General features: G+C 24.3%; 1 protein-coding gene across 1 annotated transcript; it reads left to right on the top strand.

Moving 5' to 3' along the window:
• Positions 1 to 15,624: 15,624 nt before the first annotated feature.
• Positions 15,625 to 22,442, top strand: LOC135923141 (solute carrier family 35 member C2-like). Its single transcript, XM_065457730.1, has 10 exons — positions 15,625 to 15,756; positions 15,800 to 15,950; positions 15,992 to 16,055; positions 16,097 to 16,169; positions 16,220 to 16,388; positions 16,433 to 16,516; positions 20,445 to 20,617; positions 20,938 to 21,076; positions 21,526 to 21,709; positions 21,820 to 22,442. Exons 1-10 carry the CDS (start codon positions 15,640 to 15,642, stop codon positions 22,022 to 22,024), a joined length of 1,359 nt encoding a protein of 452 aa, XP_065313802.1. The 5' UTR covers positions 15,625 to 15,639; the 3' UTR covers positions 22,025 to 22,442.
• The last annotated feature ends 283 nt before the right edge of the window (positions 22,443 to 22,725 follow it).

Here is a 22,725-nt window from a genome sequence, read left to right as displayed (position 1 = left end):
AAAGTTTGTTCTAAACTTTACCTAGGCATATGATTATGGCCACCTATGACATATTTATTTATTCATAGTTATAATAAATAAAATTATATAAATATATATATATATAAATATATATGTATATAAATAATCATATAATATAACTTATCGGATTTGACTGGTTTTGAATAAAAAAGATTTAATTTTATAAATCATTTTTAAATTTATCTTTAAAAATAGGGTATATATTTATAATTAGTAATGTTAAATCCAAAACAAAATTATCTTCGTCTTTTTTTCACACTCATTAAACTGGGTAAAAATAAACATAAGCGCTTTAATTTTTTTATGAGAAGAATCATTAACCAATTTTTGGGCAGTCTGTAGTTAATTTTGCTATCATGTAGACTGTGATTAATGATAATATATTTTTTATTTTATATACATTTTAAATTACAGTTTATTTGGATTATATTATCATGGTTATCAGACAAATATGATTGCCGTTTGTAATGTGAGTGATGATGCATTGATAAATTGATTTTGCTTTTGACTTTATTATAAGGATTAGCTTCATACTTAAATGCTTATACCCTATGGTCATTAAAAATATAGTTTAAAAAAGCCCATGCATAAAAGGATTTTTTTAAATTGTATTATTTAGTTTTGTAAGTTAAATTTGTTCATACTTATATTTTATCTCAAATGTCATTGGTGACTTTATGTATCTGGTGTGATTCATATAATCCATATTTTTCCTCTTTGTTTGAATTATGTATATTTTTCTTGTGATTTCTTAATATGGGTCTAAGTGGTTCAATTCTCTTCCCTCTAAATGTTTTATGTCTGGTATATGAGTATATTTTTTCACAAGTTTTTATTTAGCATGGTTTTGGGATAGATATACTCATTTAATTGTCTTAGACATCAGTTGATAAAAGTCTTTTACTATTCTTTAAAAGTGTTTTGCTTGCGACCCAGGTGTCACTTTTATACAGCAAGTCTGGCATTACTGCAGAGCTAGAGATTCTTATACAAGTTTTCGCATATATTTTTTGAATGCACAAAGTTTAAAGTACTTCTTTAATGATTTGGTATTTTTTATTCTAATTTCAAATTAGAACTTCATATTCCCTTTGATGTCTATACCCCTTGTTATTTGAAGCATTTAGTAGCTTTTATGGTTTTGTTAATATTATTGATTCTCGCGCTCAGTGATGGCATAAAGGTTTTATAGTAGTCAATATTTAACCCAGATTTCTGACTATTTAAACTTATTTATTAAATTAACGGTTTCCGTTCCTGATTTAATAATAAGACCGATGTTGGTATACAAAATTTAATTAATTCTTTAAAAATGTTCACTGGAAATGATGGTATCTCTGATTACGTCATCATGTTTGTAATAATTAAATGGAAGAATATCGAGGACATCAAGCCTTGCCCTCATTTTTACTCTAAACATAGATGAATAAATTTGCACTATTTAGAACTTGTCAAAAAATTATTATAATAAAATTTCAGAATTTTGATCATATTTCTTTCTATTCTATATTTTAAAAGGCAGAATGCTTTAAATTGTCATAGGCTTTTCAATGTTCATGAATTTAAATAAATATGGAAGTTTATATCTATTTCATTTTTGCAAAGTTACCTTCAGAGCTAATATGGGCTCTAATATATTTTCACCCAATAATTAATGGAACATAGTGCTGCTTTTTAGTAGAATAACAAATATTTTGATATGGATGTCAGTACTATAGTTCTAAATAGTTAAATTATAACGGGTTTGGGGGAAGTTACAGAATGTAAATAGGTTCCCATCTTTAGAAATTTCAGCGGTTTCCTAAATTCTTTATAAATAATAAGAGATACTTATATATATTATCCCTTTGAGGTGTTCGGATCTTACCTTTTTAATCGCTCCATTGATTTCTAATATGGAGGCTTGATAATGTGGCAGTGACGAAGCGTCAAGTTTACTACTAAGGAAGCGATCAAAAAAAATTTTATTTTTATTTTAGTCAAACTCAAACAATAAAAACATTAAGATTTATAAATAAGTGGTATTCGTCTTTATTTTTGAGTAAAATGATTAAGTACTGCATTATAAAAGTTATCGCTAGATTTTAAATTTTTTAATAATTTTTTTTCAATCGAAATCAAAGATAGATTCGATAATCGATTTTGGCTCATCCTGTTTCTGCAATAAGATTTGATTCTTTTTAAAGATGAAAACTCCTTTCTGCACTTGCTGTTGTTAAAGCCAAAGTTAAGATGAATTTGCATAATTTAAAATCTTTAAAACTTTTCATCAAATCGATGCATATTGAAAATTTAAGTATTTCATTAACATTCTTTTTCTTTTTAAATTCAACATCCCGAAACACCATCTTTAATTCGGGATCCAGCTTGTGCAAGTCGAAAAATTGAGAATAAGTGTCGTTTAAATTATCTAATAAATATTTTGGGAAATTGATTATTTGGAATTTACTAATATCTAACAATTCGACGAATTTAATATTTTTTGGTGTATGACATATGAAATAGAATTAATCAAATCATTTTAAATATTGCTTGATAGTACAATAAAAACTGCACTATTTCTAAACGATGTTTCAATAGTAAATTTTCTTCTGCGAGCAAATAAATTAATACAATATAATTTCCTCTATTTACTGAATTAGAAGATTCATCATCACCACGGAATACGAGCTCCTGAATTCCAAGAAAACATATAGAGTTGATCAATTATGGATGCAAGTTTTGATTTTTTTTTTAGTTTTGTAAAATTGGTCTTGGTCTTCCTTTTTCAATAATCAATTTTTTCGCATCAAAATTTCTTAAGCTAAATGATAATGTTAATAAATTTTCAATAATACAATTACAATTATTAAACATTAATTAAGGATTTTAAAAACGAAAAATTTTTATTTTAGAAAAGTAAGGAAAATAATATTATATAAAAAAATTTCTTTCTCTTTTATTTATTTTAAAAAAAATAAGTTTTTTTTTATTTGCTTCCCCAATGCTTATTTTTTAATGGTAAAATTACACAATACCATGGCATGATGTTCTCTTTATTTATTAAAAAAAATAAGCAATATTAAATTTGCTTCCCTCATGTATATTTTTTTTAACGTAGTAAAAATAATAGTATTTCTAAATATAGTAAAAATAATATTAATTATTTAACGTTATAAAAATTATATTAATCTTTTTAACGTTATAAAAATTATATTAATCTTTAACGTTATAAAAATTATATTAATTTTTTTAACGAAGTCAGTTTAGTTTATTTATCATAGTACAAAAATTATATTAAGTTTATTTAGAAATTTTGTATGAAAAATTTTAAGGGAAGCAATGCTTCCCTTGCTTCTATGGACGCTTCGTCACTGTAATGTGGTAAGTTAATATCTTTGGACATCATTGAGTTTGGGTATTCTTGATTCAAATGTATTCAATAATCCAGTCTAAATGTTCCGCTAGATTATTCGATATTTAATTATTTTTACTAATTTTAATAATGGTCGCTTACTAAAGCAGGTTTATAGAAGTGATTTAGTTTATTAAACGCATTGTGTTTCCTTTTATTCCCATGCTCTCTTTTATTTTACCAGTTTTACGAGTTAAATATTATCTTCTATCTCCCCTTAACATTTTTTTGCACTGTATCTCTATTTTTATGATTAACCGCCTTTAGATTTCCGCTTTGGTTTTTGGAGTTAATCATTCTATTTCAGGTATTTTGCTTGTGGTTATATATTTAGAGGGTGTTTAAAAGAATATTTTTAGAATTTTATCTAACAAATTTATAAATAGTTTGGAAGGAAATTTGTAAATTCAACTAAAATATTTTTCTTCCATTTGGAACTGTATTAAAAGAATTACATTACATATGAGAATGAATCATCTTTATTTTTGATTATATTTTTAAAAAAAATTTCTCTATATGTACTATAAAATTCGAGAAATCATAGATGAATAATGTCATAAGTTTGTGATAGATACAAGGGTTTAAGAATCAATTAAAACTAAATATTATATAAATATTAAAAACACATGGAAAATTTTATAAATAATAAATAAAATGCCCTTTACTCTCAACTACTCCCAAAAATATAACTTATCAATCCAAAATAATCCTTTATAATAATATTAAATAAATATAATAAACATTACTACAATTCATCTTTATTTATGTATATATAACATATAAACATATTAAATCTTCCCCAATCAATCCCATCTTCAATATCTCCACTCCAAATCCAAACAAAGAATGTTCTTTTCTAACAACAAACCATGTGATCATTTCGTTTTCCTCCCATCCACCAGGAAAACTAATTTTTCTGTCAGAAAATAACTGACATTTGATGTATTATATTAAATTTATTTCTTCTTTTTTTCAACAGCTACAACACGCCCACCCTTCACAAGCCCAGAATCCCTCTCTCTGTGGTGGTATTGTATCGAATCGCTCCTTTGAATTGTATCGAATCTCCCCTTTGAATTGTATCGTGACGTCTTGAAGACGTTCAAGGAATTTATCGAATCGTCTTCCCTTATGATGATTTATAATATAATATCTCCGATACATTTCAATATATAATCGCGAAAACACATATTATCAATAATGACATGTACATTGGGGTATCTTCATTTATAATCTATGGAACATTAATATGGACAATGTAATATCAGCAAAACATAATAATTCATTCATTTTAAGACATTTGGGAAATAGGAGCTATAATATACATTATTTGTATATGATTAATGGTATTTATGAAATAATGACTTTACATATAATACTGTAATGTGAACACATGGTCTATGTGTGAAATGCAATTTCAACACATGGTCTATGTGTGAAATGCAATTTCAACACATGTAATTGTCCTTCTGTCATGTAAAAAAAATCAAAGCTACATTTTTATAAATATCCCCTAAAATAGATATAAAAATCCATTTTTAGGTATTAAAAATAATTGTGAAAATTTGCCAAACAAAGATTTTAAATAAAATTACAAGACATATGTATAGAAATAAATTTAATATTTTATAGGGAGGAAAAATATATAATATGTAGAAAATACAATATTTTCCATCTAGGAATTATTCAGTATCCTAAGAAAAATATACCATTTCTACCTAACTCTGCCATCACAATTAGCACAAATTCACAAAAATGTAGAATGCAAAGTAACAAAAATTGAGAATATAATGGGCTATATGGTATATATGTAAAGAATTTTTAATATACCTTCACAATATAAAATAATTTGAGTCTTTTTTTTTTATAAAAAAAATGTTCATAAAATAAATAGTAAATAGTGATGTGCTATAAAATTATTACAAAGATAAAAAAATGTAATATGCAGCATAAATTTACAAAAAAAAATTTACACAAAAAAAACTTTCTCCAGTATGCAAACTAAACAATATTCATACCTCAAGGCATACCCATCAACATGGGCTGACCTTATCTATAAAAATATTTTCCCTTCCCATCATTGCATACCATAAAAATAATATAATAATTGCAAATAAAACCTTTTATAAAATTTTATAATTTAAAAAAAAATATATCTATATTAAATATAGAGATTTCCTAATTTAAAAAAAATATATGTATATTAAATATAGAGATTTCATAATTTAAAAAAAAAAATATTACACATCATCTAATATATCATATAAATCCATACCCAATTTATATATATATCAAATGCAGGCACTAAATCAAAATAACTGTCCACCTATAACATTATAGATATTATTCTGACTTCATCATACTTCAATTCCTTCAAATTATCATTCATAATTAAATATATCATATGTGTAATTCACATTACATCCTATTTCATAAAAATGGTTAATTACTTCAAAATAAACAACATTAACTCACCCTCAATAGATCACTTATTAATATATCAACCTTAATTGAAACTGAATTACATATACAATATATTAACATTAATTAATAATAAATTATCCCACATGTCCATTCCTTTAAAAACCCAAAATGCATAATTATATAACACATACTTTATTACAAAAGTCCATTTCTATATACATTTTCATAAATTTAATTATTTAGCAATCCTGCTGATGACGGAATACCTATAATACCATTCAATGAGTCTTAAGGCGTACCAAATATTAAGACAATACTTATTGTCAAACATTGGATGTAAAATATACTTCTAGACATATAATACCACAAATATTATTGTCTTAAATGGCCAAAATGAAGACATCTAATACCACAAATATTATTGTCTTAAATGGGCCAAAATGAATCAAATATCATTAACCAATAATTAATCATTTTATTTTAATTTTCAATCCTAATACTCATTACATACTTTCTATCTTAAGCTTTGTACGCTAAATATTTAAAAATTATAGAAACCCTTAAACTCACCTCTTAATCTCACTTACCCCTGTATAGTTATTAGAACTTATGCGTTGTGTACCTAAATCCATATGTTGTCGATCCTGGTCAGCTGGCAACATTTTTAAAAATAATAAATAAAATGCTCTTTACTCTCAACCCTTTACTCCCAAAAATATAACTTATCAATCCAAAATAATCCTTTCTAATAATATTAAATAAATATAATAAACATTACTACAATTCATCTTTATTCATGTATATATAACATATAAACATATTAAATCTTCCCCAATCAATCCCATCTTCAATATCTCCACTCCAAATCCAAACAAAGAATGTTCATTTCTAACAACAACCCATGTGATCATTTCGTTTTCCTCCCATCCACCAGGAAAACTAATTTTTCTGTCAGAAAATAACTGACATTTGATGTATTATATTAAATTTATTTCTTCTTTTTTTCAACAGCTACAACAGAAACTATCATCATAATTTTTCAAATTTGAAGATCAAAATTATTTTATATTAATGAAGAATAGTAGCTAGCGAGTTACAGAACGATTTGCATTTATAAACAAGGTATATCTTAAAACCCTCAACCATAAACTTGGCTCACATTTAACTAATATAATAGTAAACCTCTTAAAGTATTTGCAATTAAGAGTAATTGCAAATCAAACCAATTTCAAGGCTTTTTCTTTAAATTTTATTTGTTTAAATGACATGAGTATTCAAAATTATAAAGTAGAAATAATATTTTTTCAACGTTGCGTAATAAATTAATTATTACTAGTACGAATTAAATAATTACTAGCAAAATGAATTATTCGAGCTAAATAATTTTTTTGATAATATATAATTCAAGGATATAATATAAAACCTGAAAAATCCCATTATGATTAAATTCAATTACTGACATAATTATTTTATACTCAATCAGTGGCGTATCCAGGATTTTCTTAGAGGGGGGGGGATTTTTTGATGGGCTTCGTTCCCAAACTTTTTATAGCTTTCACCCGGCCTTCGGCCGGGTCTTATGTTTTAGCTATTCTATTAAATTATTCATAATTTAATATTAATTATATTTCTATTTTTAACTATTATTTACTAATTCTTGCTTATGGATAATACAAGCCTATTTTTTATTATTTCAAGTTAGGCATATTATATAATAAAGATTTTTTAAATGTAAAGTTGAAATAAAGTGTAATGTCATTTTTTTATAAAATTTGTTTAAAAACTAGCCTCAGCTCAAATTCTCATACAATATAAGAAGAATATAATTTTCTATTGAAAATACTAATATTAGTGCGTATAAAATATTGACTAGAAAATAATTAAATTAACAAGTTTTTTTTAAACTAATTATCAAATACAATATTATACAATATTATACAATATACAAAATATTTTCTATAATTATAATGTGATTTTTAATTTTCGTGGGAATATTACCAATTCCTCAAGAATTTCGTTCGTCGTTGGAACCAAATATCTGTGGATATTTAACAAAGCTAACCCATTTAGCCTAGATTCAGTTCTTCGTAAATATGTTTTCAACCTTCTCAAGTTGAAAAAAGTCCTTTCATTCGTACATGTTGTAATAGGCAAACATGAAAGAATATAAAACAACTTCAAAATATTAGAAAATTGAGACAAGGTTTCTTTACACCGATTGAGCGCATCAATAGCATGCTTAGATAAAATAGCTAAACTTAGTAGATATTTATATTACAATTCGAATTCACTGATTAAATTTATTTTAGTATCAATATCATAGGAATAAAATTTTGCTAAATATTTAATTTTACCAATAGTGGCATTAGAAAACGAAGAAGGATCTTTGGGTAATAAAAGTTGAAGATTGCTAAAACTTTGTTTTTTTATCTAAAAACCGTACTTTTATTTGCGATAAAAAAGTACCTAAGAATGAGATGAAAATGGATATTTTATAATATTCTTCAGTTGAGCCAAAATTTATTTTACATCTCAATAATTGCCTAGGTGCTAGACTAGATTTAATTAGTGTTATATCATAAAATTTAGCCTTCGATTTAACGTCCAGATAAATATTATGAAAATAATTATTTACATTCATTCTTATTGTATCTACCTGTTCATATATATTTTCCGCCAAATCAATAACCTGAACCAAATCTAAATTTGGTTTTTGTAAATTTCTACAAAGTAGTGAGCTAAAAATAATTTATTGATGCAACTATCGGCAATGATAAACTCTGATTGATCAATTGAATTCAATAATGATATCACTTCTGACGACACATTACTTTTTTTCATGCTCAGCCTTATTTAACTTTTGTATTTCTATTTCTTCTGTTCTACAAAATGGAAGTAAAAATGAAAAATATTTAAAAAATTATAGATATTTATTAATAATTAAAATATTATTAAAATATTATTAAAAATAATTCTAACTCACTAATAATTTTGAATTTAATAAAATAAATATATATAATAATAAAATAAATTATCGTTTGATTTCAATCTCAATGACTAAATATTTTTCCATTTTATTAATATTTTTGAATAATATGTTGGAAAATTGATATTCAAATATTTGTAAAATTTTGATTGGGGTGGGAGGAGGGGGGTAGGGGTAAATTATTTATTAGCTTAAAATGATATTTATGAAAACAGTCAAATTTGCGATGGGGAGGGAATTTCCCCCTCCTTCCCCCCTTCCATTGGTTACGCGCTTGTACTCAGGGCCTCTAAGATTTACAAGAATTGGTAAAGTGGTAGCTAAAGTATATGAGAAATATGGTGATAAAGTGTTGAAAGATAGCATATTAATACAGATTAAAACATTTGTGTCTATTCATTTTTGGAAAGAAAAAAGCTCTCCATATTTTTTTTGAAACATTATCACCTAATAAATAAATAATTTAATAAAATATTTATTTTTTCCATAATAAAACCGTAATAAATTTTGTTTCCAGGAATTTGCTGTATTTATTTCTATGTCATAGTTTCAATTAATGGGTTCCATTCCATAGTCACGTCAAAACCTTATACGAATACACTTTTCTCATTTGTACTTTTGATAACGATAATGTTTTAAAAAACAGATATAGGATTGGCCTGAGACGCTAACAAGCCCATTATTCTTGAAAATTCGACATTCACATTATATCTAATATAAATATGTGACATAGTGATAATTACATAGAAGGCAGGAGAGCATAGGCGTAGCCAGGAAGGGGGGACAAGAGGAAATCTCCCCCCTTCAGAAATTTATCACTTTTGTAAATATCATTTTTAGCTAATAAAAAATATCCCCCTTAGTCCTCCCCCCACTCTCTGACCCTCAAATATGTATGCATATATCTTAAATAATAATTTATAAGAAAGAATGTAAAAGTTGATATTTTTTATAAAACTATTCATCATTTATAGATTTTTGGGAAAATAAATTTATAAATATATAAAATGAACCAAAAATGTTTTTTAATAAATGGAATATAAGCCAAAGATAAGTCTTAAAACAGAAGTGAATTGTATTATAATTATTAATAATAGATCCATAAAATTAATAAATAATATAATATATCAAATATAATTTTTTATAAAGTGAGTAATTTTAATTTATTAATCTTAATAAAAGTTAAATATAATTTTAAAACTATTGATAAAATTAAATCATAAATTAAAAAAATATTAAAGCACAATACAAACAGGGGAATATTATATGTCGTAGATTTACAGTATATCTAATTTTCAAATGACAATCAAGTAATTTTTACCTATATAGCGAATAATCTATTTTACAGATAACTATAAAATATTGATAAGGACATCAGAAAATATCTTTTAAAGACATTGTGGGATGAATAATATGAAAATTAAATTCAAATATCATTTTTCTTAAAACAAATAGATGGCGTTAAATAATTGAATGCAAATTGTTGCATATTTAATATCAAGAGCATTGATTAGTAAAATTTGTTAAATTATTAACTGTAATATATTCTCTAACTGTCAAATATGTCTGTAAAAGTGGAATTTTACCTAGTATTTTATAACTAATTCTATATAATAGAGTAAAATCAACTATATGTCTACTTACTTTTTATAAATAAATTACTTATAATTGTTTGGAATAAATTATTACCATGCTTTTATATTAAGGTATATACAATACAAGTTATTTATTATGTTTTTATTTTTATATAAACTAAATATATTTCATATAAACTAATAAAAATATATTTCATATAAACTAATAAATTATATTTCATATTTGTTCCAGACTTATATTAAAATTTGTAAAAATATTTATGACTATATATAGACTAAAGTAACCCGGCCTAAGGCCGGGGAAAAGCGGGCTGAAGGCCCACCCAAAAGAGGGTCTGGGGGCGAAGTCCCCAGTAATTTTTTAATTCCCCCCCCCCCTTATGAAAATCCTGGCTACGCCTATGCAGGAGAGGCAAGATTGATATTATTTAAAATTTATTTAAAATTTATTTGAAATTTTTTTATTTAATTTATCTTTATTTCTCGTAAATCACTATATCTTTTTACAACTATATATATATTATTATTTTAATAATATTTACATATATATGAATTTACAATTTGTTTTAAGGTTACTTTAAGAAAAGTTATTTTAACGTTTTACATATACAAATACGATATCTTTTTAAAGGTCGTACAAAATATATTTCACAAAAAGAAAAAGTACGAAAACGTCGTGCGAATAATTTTAACATTCGAAATTTGGTTTGTTGCATCTTCTTATTATCACCCTTGAATTTATCTGAAATTTCGGATTTGTTCTTCACAATTTTGAATCAAACGTTTGACAAGAGCTTTAGAGTAATGGGATTGGGAAAGTATCTTTCTCTTATGACCAGACTAAGATTGAGTTAAAGGGACATTTGGATAAGGAAAATATTAATATTTTTATGCTTTAGAATTTAATTAAAATTTAAAATAGATTATGGGTTAAAAAAAAAATTTTAAAAAGTTAATATTGAATAAAAATTATTAATGATTATATTTAAATATAAATATTCAAAATAGAATATAGTTAAATATGTTAATATTTTTATCGCTAAATATATAGCCAGACGAGGTAAATATATTAATTTCGTAAAACTGAAGAGTTTCGTTTTATGCCAATGAGTTAATAATAAAATCGAAGAATTAGATAGGATCATCTATTATATAACCATGATGTATTTAGAATTACATTATATTATATAGAATTACATTTTGTTATATGTTTTAACCAAAAACAATTTTCCTTTCATATCTTTTTTTAACAATAAAAAAATAACAAATTATGTAAAATAAAAATACAAATTGATATCAAAAAAATGTAATGTTAATATGATATAAAAAAATGTTAATATAATATTTTCACCGAAAGGTATAACAAACAAATCATATTATGAAGAATAACAAACAAAATCAGATTATTTAACAAAAATTATAAGAAAAACTAATCATGACTTGTTTTTAAATAAATTATGTATAACGGTAAAAAAAATTAATGAGAAAAATAAAACTTGTATGTTATCAAAAATAAATAAAAATATAGTTTTTTCATTCTAATTTATACGTTACATTTGCGTTAGGTAGGATTGCTGATAATAGCTCAACTCAAGGAATATTCAGCTGAAGAGTTATTTTTAACTAAGTGAATATATTTAAAATTAAAAAAGGGAACTGAAGTAATAGGGTTAGAGTTATTTAAATTAAAAATAGTTCCAAATTGTATCCATTATCTATCATATCTAATTGGTCATGTAATAAAAAGATTAATATAATTTTTAATAAAACTCTATTGTAACAGAAATTTCCTTTAGTTGGACCTAAACCAATTATTCCATATATCAATGGTAAAATTTTAGAATAGAAATATGAATAAAATACCAATTCGTAACACTGTCTTTGGCAATCTATTTTTTAATTCATACGTATTTTATTATAAATTTTTAAAAATAAGAATATAACAAACTAGGATGCCCCAGACTATTTGGCTAGGATGCCCCAGACTATTTGGCCTGGGAGGAATCAAAAATGTCAAGTAAATCAGAAATTGTGATAAACCACAAATATTAGTTAATAAGAAATAGCGATTAACACAAATCGTAGAAACAGAGTTTAAAAAAATGTAATATTAAGGCTGAGAAAGTATTTAAAAAAATTTATCAGTATTATGTATAGCCATGATATAAATCTCAGTGGCCTTTTATAAGAAATGAAGCAGGAAAAAATGAAAATTATATATATATTTCTACTATTATATAAAATAATAATATATCACGAATAAAAATATATTTGGGGAGCCAATTAGGCTATTATGTAAGGCGAGATCATTAGGAAAAGATATATAATCTTATTTATATAAAAATAGCCTACTTCTCAGTTCATCAGTTATGCAAAATAATCAGCATTTTTAGGCTCGGAGAGAACAATTGGAGAACTTTAAAAAAAAGGTAATATCCTTAAGAGTAGATATAAGATTTTATTTAAATAACAGAAATAGGATACTAACCATCTCCCAATAGCATCATTATGGGAGAGAGGGGTGCAGGGACTTGAGCTCCCTCAAAATTTTGAATTTATTTTATACCAAATGTAATTTTGATAATGTTAGCTTTAAAAATAAGGTAATTTGGAAAATAATTTAAAACATTTTTTCCCTAAAATTGTAAAGGCTAGTGAAGCCCCTATTATGGCCCTTTTGTGAGGTATAAAAAATAATTAAGAGTGAAGCACGAATAGAATGGAATATTACTGAATAGATATAGAAATAGTATTTAAATAATACAGAAAGAGTACTATGTAGTCTTTTTGTAAATGAAAATAATTACAAGTGAATTTATGAATATGGGAGAAGACCAATTGGTAAGACTCAAAAAAAGTACGATCCTTAAGAATGGATATTAAATCTTTTAATAATAAAAATAGATTACCGTTTTTTCCCATTTCATCAGATTTTAGTAAATGGAGAGTGTCGTCATCAGTTATTCGAATATGTTAGTTTGGTTTGCAGATGAGAAAGTTGTTTTCTAACCATAAGTTTTTTTCAAAAAAAGTTGTTATTTAAGCCAATGTACAAAATTTTTTTTTTTTTCAAAACATAAATATTTTTTGAAACACAATTTGTTTTATATAGATAATATTTTTTTATAATAAACAATAATATATTAAAAACAATACCATATAGCATTATTTCGGTGTTGATAGTGCTAATATATTTTTTTAAAAATACTAACTTCCATATATGATTTTTGTAAAAATTATTTATAGAGCCATTTTTTGCAAATATAAAAAAAGATCTTTTGAAATATAAAATATTGATTTCAATGTAAATTTTATGACGATTTAACTGTAATTTCACATTTATTAATTTTATTTATTTATTAATTAACAACAATTATAGCATATAAAAATTACACCAAAAGAAAATGAATTTATTATTCATTAAAATATATGATATGCAACAACCAAAACAGTTTAAAATTATAAATTTCGCTCTTTATATACAACATTTCTCAAATAATTTTACAAATTCAATTATCCTTAATTTTACTATTCAAATTAAATGTGTAAATCATTTAATACGCGTCTTTAACAATTTTATTTTTTTGTTGATTATTCAAATTTTATCGCTACTCATACTCACAACACTTTTATTAAATTTTATCTCATATAAATCGGGCCTAGCATAATTCGTATTTTTTGAGGACCCTACAATTTATCATGAGTTCAACAAGATTCTGATTTCATTAAATCATGGCTCTTGATTATAAATTTAGAACTAATATCTTTTTTAAGAATAAATACAAATAAAAAAATGAACTTAATTAATATATGATTTTATAATATATAAAAAAGTAATTAAAGATAAAAAACCTATTTATGCATTTTCTTAGAGGGGAAGGGGGTGGGGAGGGGGGGGTTGCAATACTATAATTTCCTCCCCATAAATTTTATTGGAGATATTTAAGTCCTCTTATTGCAGGCATTTGATTATATTGGATTTCCATAAAAATAATTTTGGGTTTTCACTTTTTTTTAAAATTAAAATGCTTATTTTAAAATAAATATTGAATTAGGGTCGTTATTTAATAATTAATAATTTTTTTTACTAATTTCCTTCACCTATGATATATGATATATATATTTGGAGGATAGGGTTGAAGGGTGTATAGGAGAAAATTTTTTATTAGCTTAAAATGATATTTATGAGGACAATAGCGATGTATAGATTTTTTATTTATCCCCATATTTTGATCTGCACAATTGTATTTTATATATAAAAATAGTATGTATGAAGAAAATCAATAGAAAAAGCCTATATTTATGATAAAACACAGAAGGCAGAGAATATTAATGATAAAATTTTATATAAAAAACAATATTATAAAGACTATTTTTCTAAAATAATTTATATCTCAATATCTTTTTTACAATATTAATTCTATATATATTATTTTTTATAAATATTTACATATATACAAAAGAAGGATTTTATAAAATTAATATTTATTTTTAGTCAATTTAAGAAAAGAACAATTTAACAAAATTTAAAAAGAGTTAATTTAAAGTTTTTACATATAGAAAAAGAAAAGTACGAAATAACTTTTTTAAAGGTTACATTGTTCACTATATATTTTTTATACATATTTAACAATTTATTTTAATGATTATTACAAAATTAAAATTCAAACTGAGAATTGTGTTGCCCTGATAATAAATAAATATTGAAAAATAATTTTATAGTACCTTTAGCATTCACTGCTTTCTATAAAGGTTAGATCTTTTTTTTTCTGGCAAATTCTAGACAATCCTACGACTGTTGGATTTAAATTTTTATATTTGTTTTTTTATTTTTGTGGGTAATACAGATTCATAATTTTACTCTTCATATTTTCTTATCCATTTAGTAAAAAAATATACCATACGAAATTAATAAAATTTTAGGTAATACATTAGGACTGTCTAAATTTTTTTTATTTTCACAATTTAAAAAAAGAGATAGCCATATTGATAGTACCAAATCATTGCAACGTACCAATTACTATAATTAATTCTACAAATATATAAAGCGCCACGCTTATTTTTTTAAGTTTTTTGTATAATTTTTAAAATTATTTATTATTTAATGATATTAATGCATATATTTAATATATTCCAAAAATTGCATTTATTAGGAGAATAGGAGGAGTTAATATTTAATTTATTAAACTTGACTATCTAGAGGACCTATAAAATGTTATATGATGAATGGCACCAATGGCTCAATCATCATATTAAGCTTACAAATTATAATACTAATTATATTTTATGATGCCTTATCTATTGGATTAACTTTTTTCCAGAAATATTTTATAAAGGTAAAATAAAAAATAACAATTTTTACTCAAAAAATTAATCTAGGATTTTCATTACCCTCTAACCATAGTCATAGGCCATGTTATATTAAAATTTATATATGCATCATTTATTAGAAAAGTGTTGATATACTTTTCTAATAGAGATGCATTTCATTTAGATATGAGTATGTACTGGAAGACTGTTATGCCCACAGGTACAGAAATTTTTTAAAATTGTTAGAAATCAATGTTATAGGAATATCAAGTGGTCTTGATGTTGGACTTTCAAATTGGAGTTTTGAATTTATAACAGTATCATTGTAAAATATATTATCAAAATTTTATGTAATCAAATTATTAGATATACTATGTCTAAGTCATCTTGCATCATATTTATATTTATTTTTTCTATATTTATGCGATTAGATTCATTGGTATCATTAATTTTATATTATAAAAACTATTCATTTAATAATTTATTTAGAAAATAACAAATTTTATAACTGTGCTATTAATTGCAATTGGTCTATTTTTATTCACATATCATTCCACCCAATTTAACTGGAAAGGATTTATTCTTGTTATGATTGCAGCAATGGTAGGTGGAGTTAGATGGTCTCTAGCACAGTTAGTCACCCAACACAAAAAATTTGGTATATAATTATATTTTTAGTTATTTTCCATAATTTATGTATAGCTATCAAAAACCCTTTAGATGTTATATTCTATGTGCAACCTTGGATGCTCACTATATTAATGCCCCTTGCATTTGTTTTTGAAAGTAATATTTAAATTATATTTCACATATAAGGAACTAGACATTTTCTAACACAAATTTTAGTAATGGGCATGTCTTAACTCAAATTATCTTCAAATAATAAGCTAATGTAGTTTTTTAATAAAATATTTTCATTCTTAAAACTAGAATGAAAATATTTTATTATATAATACATAATTTTATGTAATATATAATAAATAATACTTTATTCTTATACTTAAATTGAATTTCAAATAAATCTTTATTCAAAATAATTTGTAAATATTCTAAATTATCTATTAATATAAATTATTTGTTAATATAAAAATATACTTTAATCAAAAATATTTGTAAATATTATAAATTATTATTAAAACTTGTTCCTTGTAAATTTTTTTATTATTTTTCCATGTCTATAAATCACTTGTTAAATTTTAATAATTCATTTATTTATTTTTGAAAATATTTTAAAGAATTTAATTTTCAAATCAAAGAATATTTTTATTATTAATGGCCCAGCCATATGCTGCCTAGGTTCAAATGGTTAGCAGCATCTAATTTTCTAATTTAGGCTTGTTATCTAACCAACGGAGAACCTAGAACAGTTATTCGGACTTTGATTAGACTGTGAAATCATAATAATAATATATGCCTACTTTGAAACTCATATCGATAGTCTGGGGCACTACCCTATACACTCATTTTTACAAAAGGCAGATTATCCAGGCATTATGCTATCATTGCAATCATCAATAGAATCTTGAGTACCACATATATTCCTTCTATGCTTGAGCCCTATGGTCCCTTAAAATCAAACCAGACTTGATGGGATGACTCTAGTACCCTGGAACCAAGGTTCTCTTGTGATTATACTTGTAAGATTGTTTGTGGTTTCAGGGATCTGTGGTTCATTTGAACCCCAAGCTCTAAATTTATTCAAAACAATCGGGCAAAGATGATTTAGTCATGAGAGATTCAAAAGAGGACTTTTACTTGCTATAAAGAATATCGATACACATTTACATTTTCATTAACCCCCACTGACATAATCTAAATATTTATTTTTTACATAGCTTGCTCTTTAACGATTTTTTTTAAAATACGAATAACAATTATTCGATTCCAAAATACGGATAGTGGAAATATTCGATTCTTATTTTTATAGGTATCTTTAGCTAATAAAAAAACAAAATATTATATCATAATATAATAAAGTGCCATAATAAAAAACGAATTATATATATATTAAGGCACATTTATCTAATATAGATTTTTGAGTATATTATTTCAAAATTATTTATATAATTTGCCTAATCGGGTTTTTTTTGGTCTTTGACTGGATGTGTTTTTTGAACGCATTATAAAGGATGGACAGTTTATAGGACTATAATTAAAGGACGTACTTGGGTGGGTTTGGACCAACATTTAGATGCATCCAACAATACTTTTCTCATTCTTTAGTTATACGTACTCCTATTCAAATACGAATCGAATAGCTTATTATTCATATTTATTTTCGTTTAAACATATTGGATAGGATAGTTTAACATTCGTATTTATACGATTAATGAAATGTACTATTTGCATAATATTTGTTGTTTTTCCAGAATTTTTATTATTGCTCATCCAATTTTGAACAGTATTATAATAATCGGATAATAAGGAACATGCTATCAAGTTACTAGCAAAATAAAATGCGCATTAATTAAATTAATGCCAAGTCAATTTTTAAGGCAAAGAGTTTTTTCTTACTGCTTCTTCCAGAATTTGAAAAATAAATTTTTACCTAAAAATCTTTATTTAAAAAAAAAAATTTGTGATTTTATCATAAATGATTTTTACAAATAATATTTAGCATTTTCGGGAAAATTTAATCAAAATTTAAAAAATCAACAAAGATGATAGAATATCATTGGAAATGGCAATTTTTTGGGGGGAATTTGTAGTCCCAATTCCTTTTTAGAGAATGATCGTTTTTTTTATGATTGGAATATAATTATATATTATGAATTAAATAATTAAATAAATATTAAAAAAAGAGGGGGAGGGAATTAATACGAATAATTCGATTTTAATAAAACAATTTAATCAAATAAATAAATTATTTAAATAAGTCGAATTTATCGTTTTATCGAATCGAATAATTCTTTATTCGGATTCGAACAAAACGAATAATTTACTATTCGATTTATTTTTTAATAAACCTAGTTATAAGTAATAAGTCTAAAAATTGACCTAATTGTTAAAATAGTTTACAACCTCAAAACCATGATTTATGATTAAATTTAAAAATTGTGGAAAAAAAAATATTTCCAAACCTGTCCTATTTTGAAAAAAAACTTTTCTGACCCAACCCGAAAATAAAAATTAACCCTAATTTCCAGCCTATGGGTTGGGGTATGTTTTGTGGATCCTTTTTCCATACCTCTAAAAAGAATTTTGATTATAATTTTAGTTTTGGCTGCTAAAAATGAAATGTCAATATTTGTTTTAATCTTTTCAATCCAGTTTCGCAATTTATTTATTTTCAGTTATTATTTAATTTATTTCTTATATTCGTGACAACCAGGAATGTCAGTTGTTTATTTTGCTTAAACGCTAGGGTTTTTTAAAAAATTATGGAGTGCTCTTAAAAAGATTTTTTTTTAAAAAAAATATTAAATTGTTATGGCAACTTTAAATTCATTATAAAATTATCAGTATTTAATAATAATTTTTCGAGGGGGGTGAGTGGTAATATCTTTATTTTAGGTATGCTAAGCAACGCCCCCCCCCCTCCCTCGATTTACCAGCTTCTGACACAAATGATGATACCAATCATGATAAACTATTCAAATCAAGTTTATAATATATGATAATGCCATTAGATTAGAAATGATTTACTAGAAAATATTATAATTATTGAATTACTTACAAAATATAATAATAACTAAAGGAGGGAATACCCAAAATAGTTTTATATAAGATTGTCGTCGATTTGCAACTATTTTTATATTTCGATACGTTACAAAAAAAATCAAACATGGTTTACCTTAACTTTATTGGGCTGTGTCCTAAATATAATTAATAAACTTTCGTAACATTAACGAAAAAAGAAAAATAAGCTCTTTTTAATGTTAAAATTAAATGGCCTAATTTTTCGAATTTACGAAAGTTTATTAATTTTTTAAAGTTCGATAAATTATAAAAATTTTAGCAATTATTAAATATTTAATGATGATAAAAAATGGGCTCTTATATTAATCAAAATGTAAAGTAATTAAATAAAAGGGGAAGTATAAAAATAATTTGGTAGGAATTATTAATTTCATAAATTTACAAAACTTTATAAAAATTTTAATGGGAGATTTTAGACATTTTTATAATTTTATTAAGTTAAGAAAAATTTGATGTTTTTTAAAATATATTTAGGACTTAGCCTTAGTACAACCTCCCCTTTTTAAATATCCAATTGTCAAAACTGAAAAATTTATAACGTAATATGTTTAATTTATCGAAGAAAGTAATAAAAAGTACAACCTCCCTTTTTTAAATATCCAATTGTCAAAACTGAAAAAATTATAACGTAATATGTTTAATTTATCGAAGAAAGCAAAAATATAAAATCACCAAAAAATAATATATGAATTATAAACAATTTTAAATATTAAAAATAAAATATAAATTTATTAATTTGTGAAAATTAAATTTAAAAAACATAAATACAAATGGCATGGGAGTGGGGGGGGGGTTTAACAATATCTTTCTTTCTTTAGGAAGTTATAGGCGTAATTGTTTTTAAGATAAATTCATGGCTTAAATGTAGACTAAGATTTTTTTTTAAATTATGAATACAATGATGTTAAATATACTTACAATTACAAATAATTTTGAATATTTACATTACAATTTTTTTCGGGCCTACTTCTACCATAATAATCTTTTCACTAATATATATATCATAAATTTATAGGAGAATTCTATGGTTCTTTGTTCAATTCGAGCCAGATCGCACCCTTAATCACGTCTCACGTGGCCATTAAAATATTCATAGGAAGTTTGATCGCGTTTGGAATGGAGATCAGCGAATATCTCTTGGTCATGCATACCTCTGGTCTCACCTTGGGCATATCCGGTATCCTTAAGGTTTGTTATTTTTCTAGATTTAATCATATTAAAATATCTATATATTTATTTTTAACGAATTTATATAATTTAGAAATTTTTATTTTAATAGATATTATGGTTTGTTTCATTTATAATAAGATATCATGCCCTTTTTTCATGTTATTTATTTTTTATATATGTATTTTCCTCGTTACTATAAAAGTATGCCTTCCTTAAATTTCACATTAGAAAATTAAACTTCTACCTCGATTTTCTGGGCTTGTGCTTTTTTTTATAAAAACTTATTTGCATGGAAATAACAAGAGGGTCCTCATGATATAATTGATATGTTATTTTAGGAAATATTGACCCTATACCTGGCGGCCAAATATAACGGCGATCAATTTTCGCGGATAAATTTTGGAGGCTTGGTTTTGTGCTTACTAGGCATATCGCTCCACGTCCTTTTCAAATTTATTCAATCGGAGCCCAACGATGGTAAGTAATAAAAAAAAAGAAGTCGATTTTTAACAATTCTTAAATTATATATTAATAATGCTTGTTAAGTATTTTCCTCGTGTAAAAAAAATACTTTAAAATCAATTTTAGTCTTAAAAAAGGGAACATTTTTCCTTTTCATTTCTCTTTTTTAAAAAAATATATAAAAAGCGAGATTTAGATTGCGCATATCTTATTATATTTTTTTGAAATGATAAAATATTTTTGTAAATTTTAAAAAAATAATGTGTAAATGTTCCTAAAAACAGACTAAATAAATGATATTTATTTTAAAATATATATTACATAATTTATATACAGACAGAGCCAATATAAATTTGTATCATATTTCTGCAATAGTAAGAAAAATATTGATAAACCATTAAAAATACCTTTCATACTTTTAATATAAGTATATTATATTCTTTACAACCATTTTTATTTTCAAGGCGAATACGTAAAAACTTCCAAAACCTCTTACCTTCTCTCTAATAAACATCAAGACGTTGCAAAAAAATTCGAAGACCATTACCGTTCCCAGACTAGTCTGTCTCACGTTAGAGACCCACGCGATGAGTCGAAATATAATACGTCAAAAGAGACCAAGAGGAGTTCCTTTTCTAACGGAGTTTGGTAATAAAGAAAAAAAAAGAAATAGTTATAGGAAAGAATGAATCAAAATGAAATTATAATAAATGAAAATACTCATTTAATTTAAAAAAAACATAAATAATACATGCTAGCAAACCCAGATCAACCTCCTCGACCGGTACAGAATATGAAGACCTAATTTCAAGTTCAGAATCATTAATCAAGGACTTGCAAAATAATAATGTATCAGAATCAAATTCATTATATCTTCACGGTTCCGGTGACGCTTTATGCCTAATTCCAGATTTGGATCATAATAACAGCTTTAATAGGTCTCTTTCCCCGAAACTATTATGATTCTTTTTTATTGTTCGAATCGTCAGATATCTTTAAACTAAATGTCTTTATCATTTTATTTTCCCTTCTTTTTTTTGAAATTTTGAATCCCCGTTCGTAATTAATTACTTATTAACATCTCATATTTAAATGTTAGAGAATATTAAAAAATAGACTAAACACAAAGCTTTAAATAATTTTATTTAATGGTTTAATATTATTAATATTTATTTAGAATTTATAAATATATATATATCAGAGTATCTAATGGTTTATTAGATTTTATTTATTTCATATTTATTTTTGTCAAAGTTAATTGGTGATTTATTTATATATAATAAATATAAATATCGTTCGTTATACAGAAAAAAAATTATTAACAAATTTATAATTTTCCTTATTATAATTTATTAAAAAAAATTAAAATAAGTCTTAGATATACTACAAATGCACTTATCATAATGTCGACTTTGAATATTTATTTCAACCACGGATTATATTTCTGCTGTGATTCTTCTTAAACAAATTATTTATATATAATTTAATATCCTAATTTGTTTTTTTGAAAAAAATATGGTATTACAGAGAGATTTATACATTAAATAAACATTATTTCAGAATTAAATCCAAATCAGTGACATTATCTCCCTTTATTTCGAAATCTCTCCTCACTAGGACTGGGTCGGGCCGATTTTAAGAAACAGTCTTTTCAGTTCCAAACC

Source organism: Gordionus sp. m RMFG-2023, chromosome 2, assembly GCF_954871325.1.
Source record: "Gordionus sp. m RMFG-2023 chromosome 2, tfGorSpeb1-WG-v2, whole genome shotgun sequence".
Taxonomy (NCBI): domain Eukaryota; kingdom Metazoa; phylum Nematomorpha; class Gordioida; order Chordodea; family Parachordodidae; genus Gordionus; species Gordionus sp. m RMFG-2023.
This window is presented reverse-complemented; position numbering and strand designations above follow the sequence as displayed.

Excerpts from the sequence above, each read along its gene's own strand:
- LOC135923141 (XM_065457730.1), top strand. The coding sequence starts at position 15,640 with ATGATGAATGGCACCAATGGCTCAATCATCATATTAAGCTTACAAATT. Across the intron at positions 15,757-15,799 it reads TCCAGAAATATTTTATAAAG|GATTTTCATTACCCTCTAAC; the intron begins GTAAAATAAAAA and ends AAATTAATCTAG. Across the intron at positions 16,056-16,096 it reads GAATTTATAACAGTATCATT|ATATACTATGTCTAAGTCAT; the intron begins GTAAAATATATT and ends TCAAATTATTAG.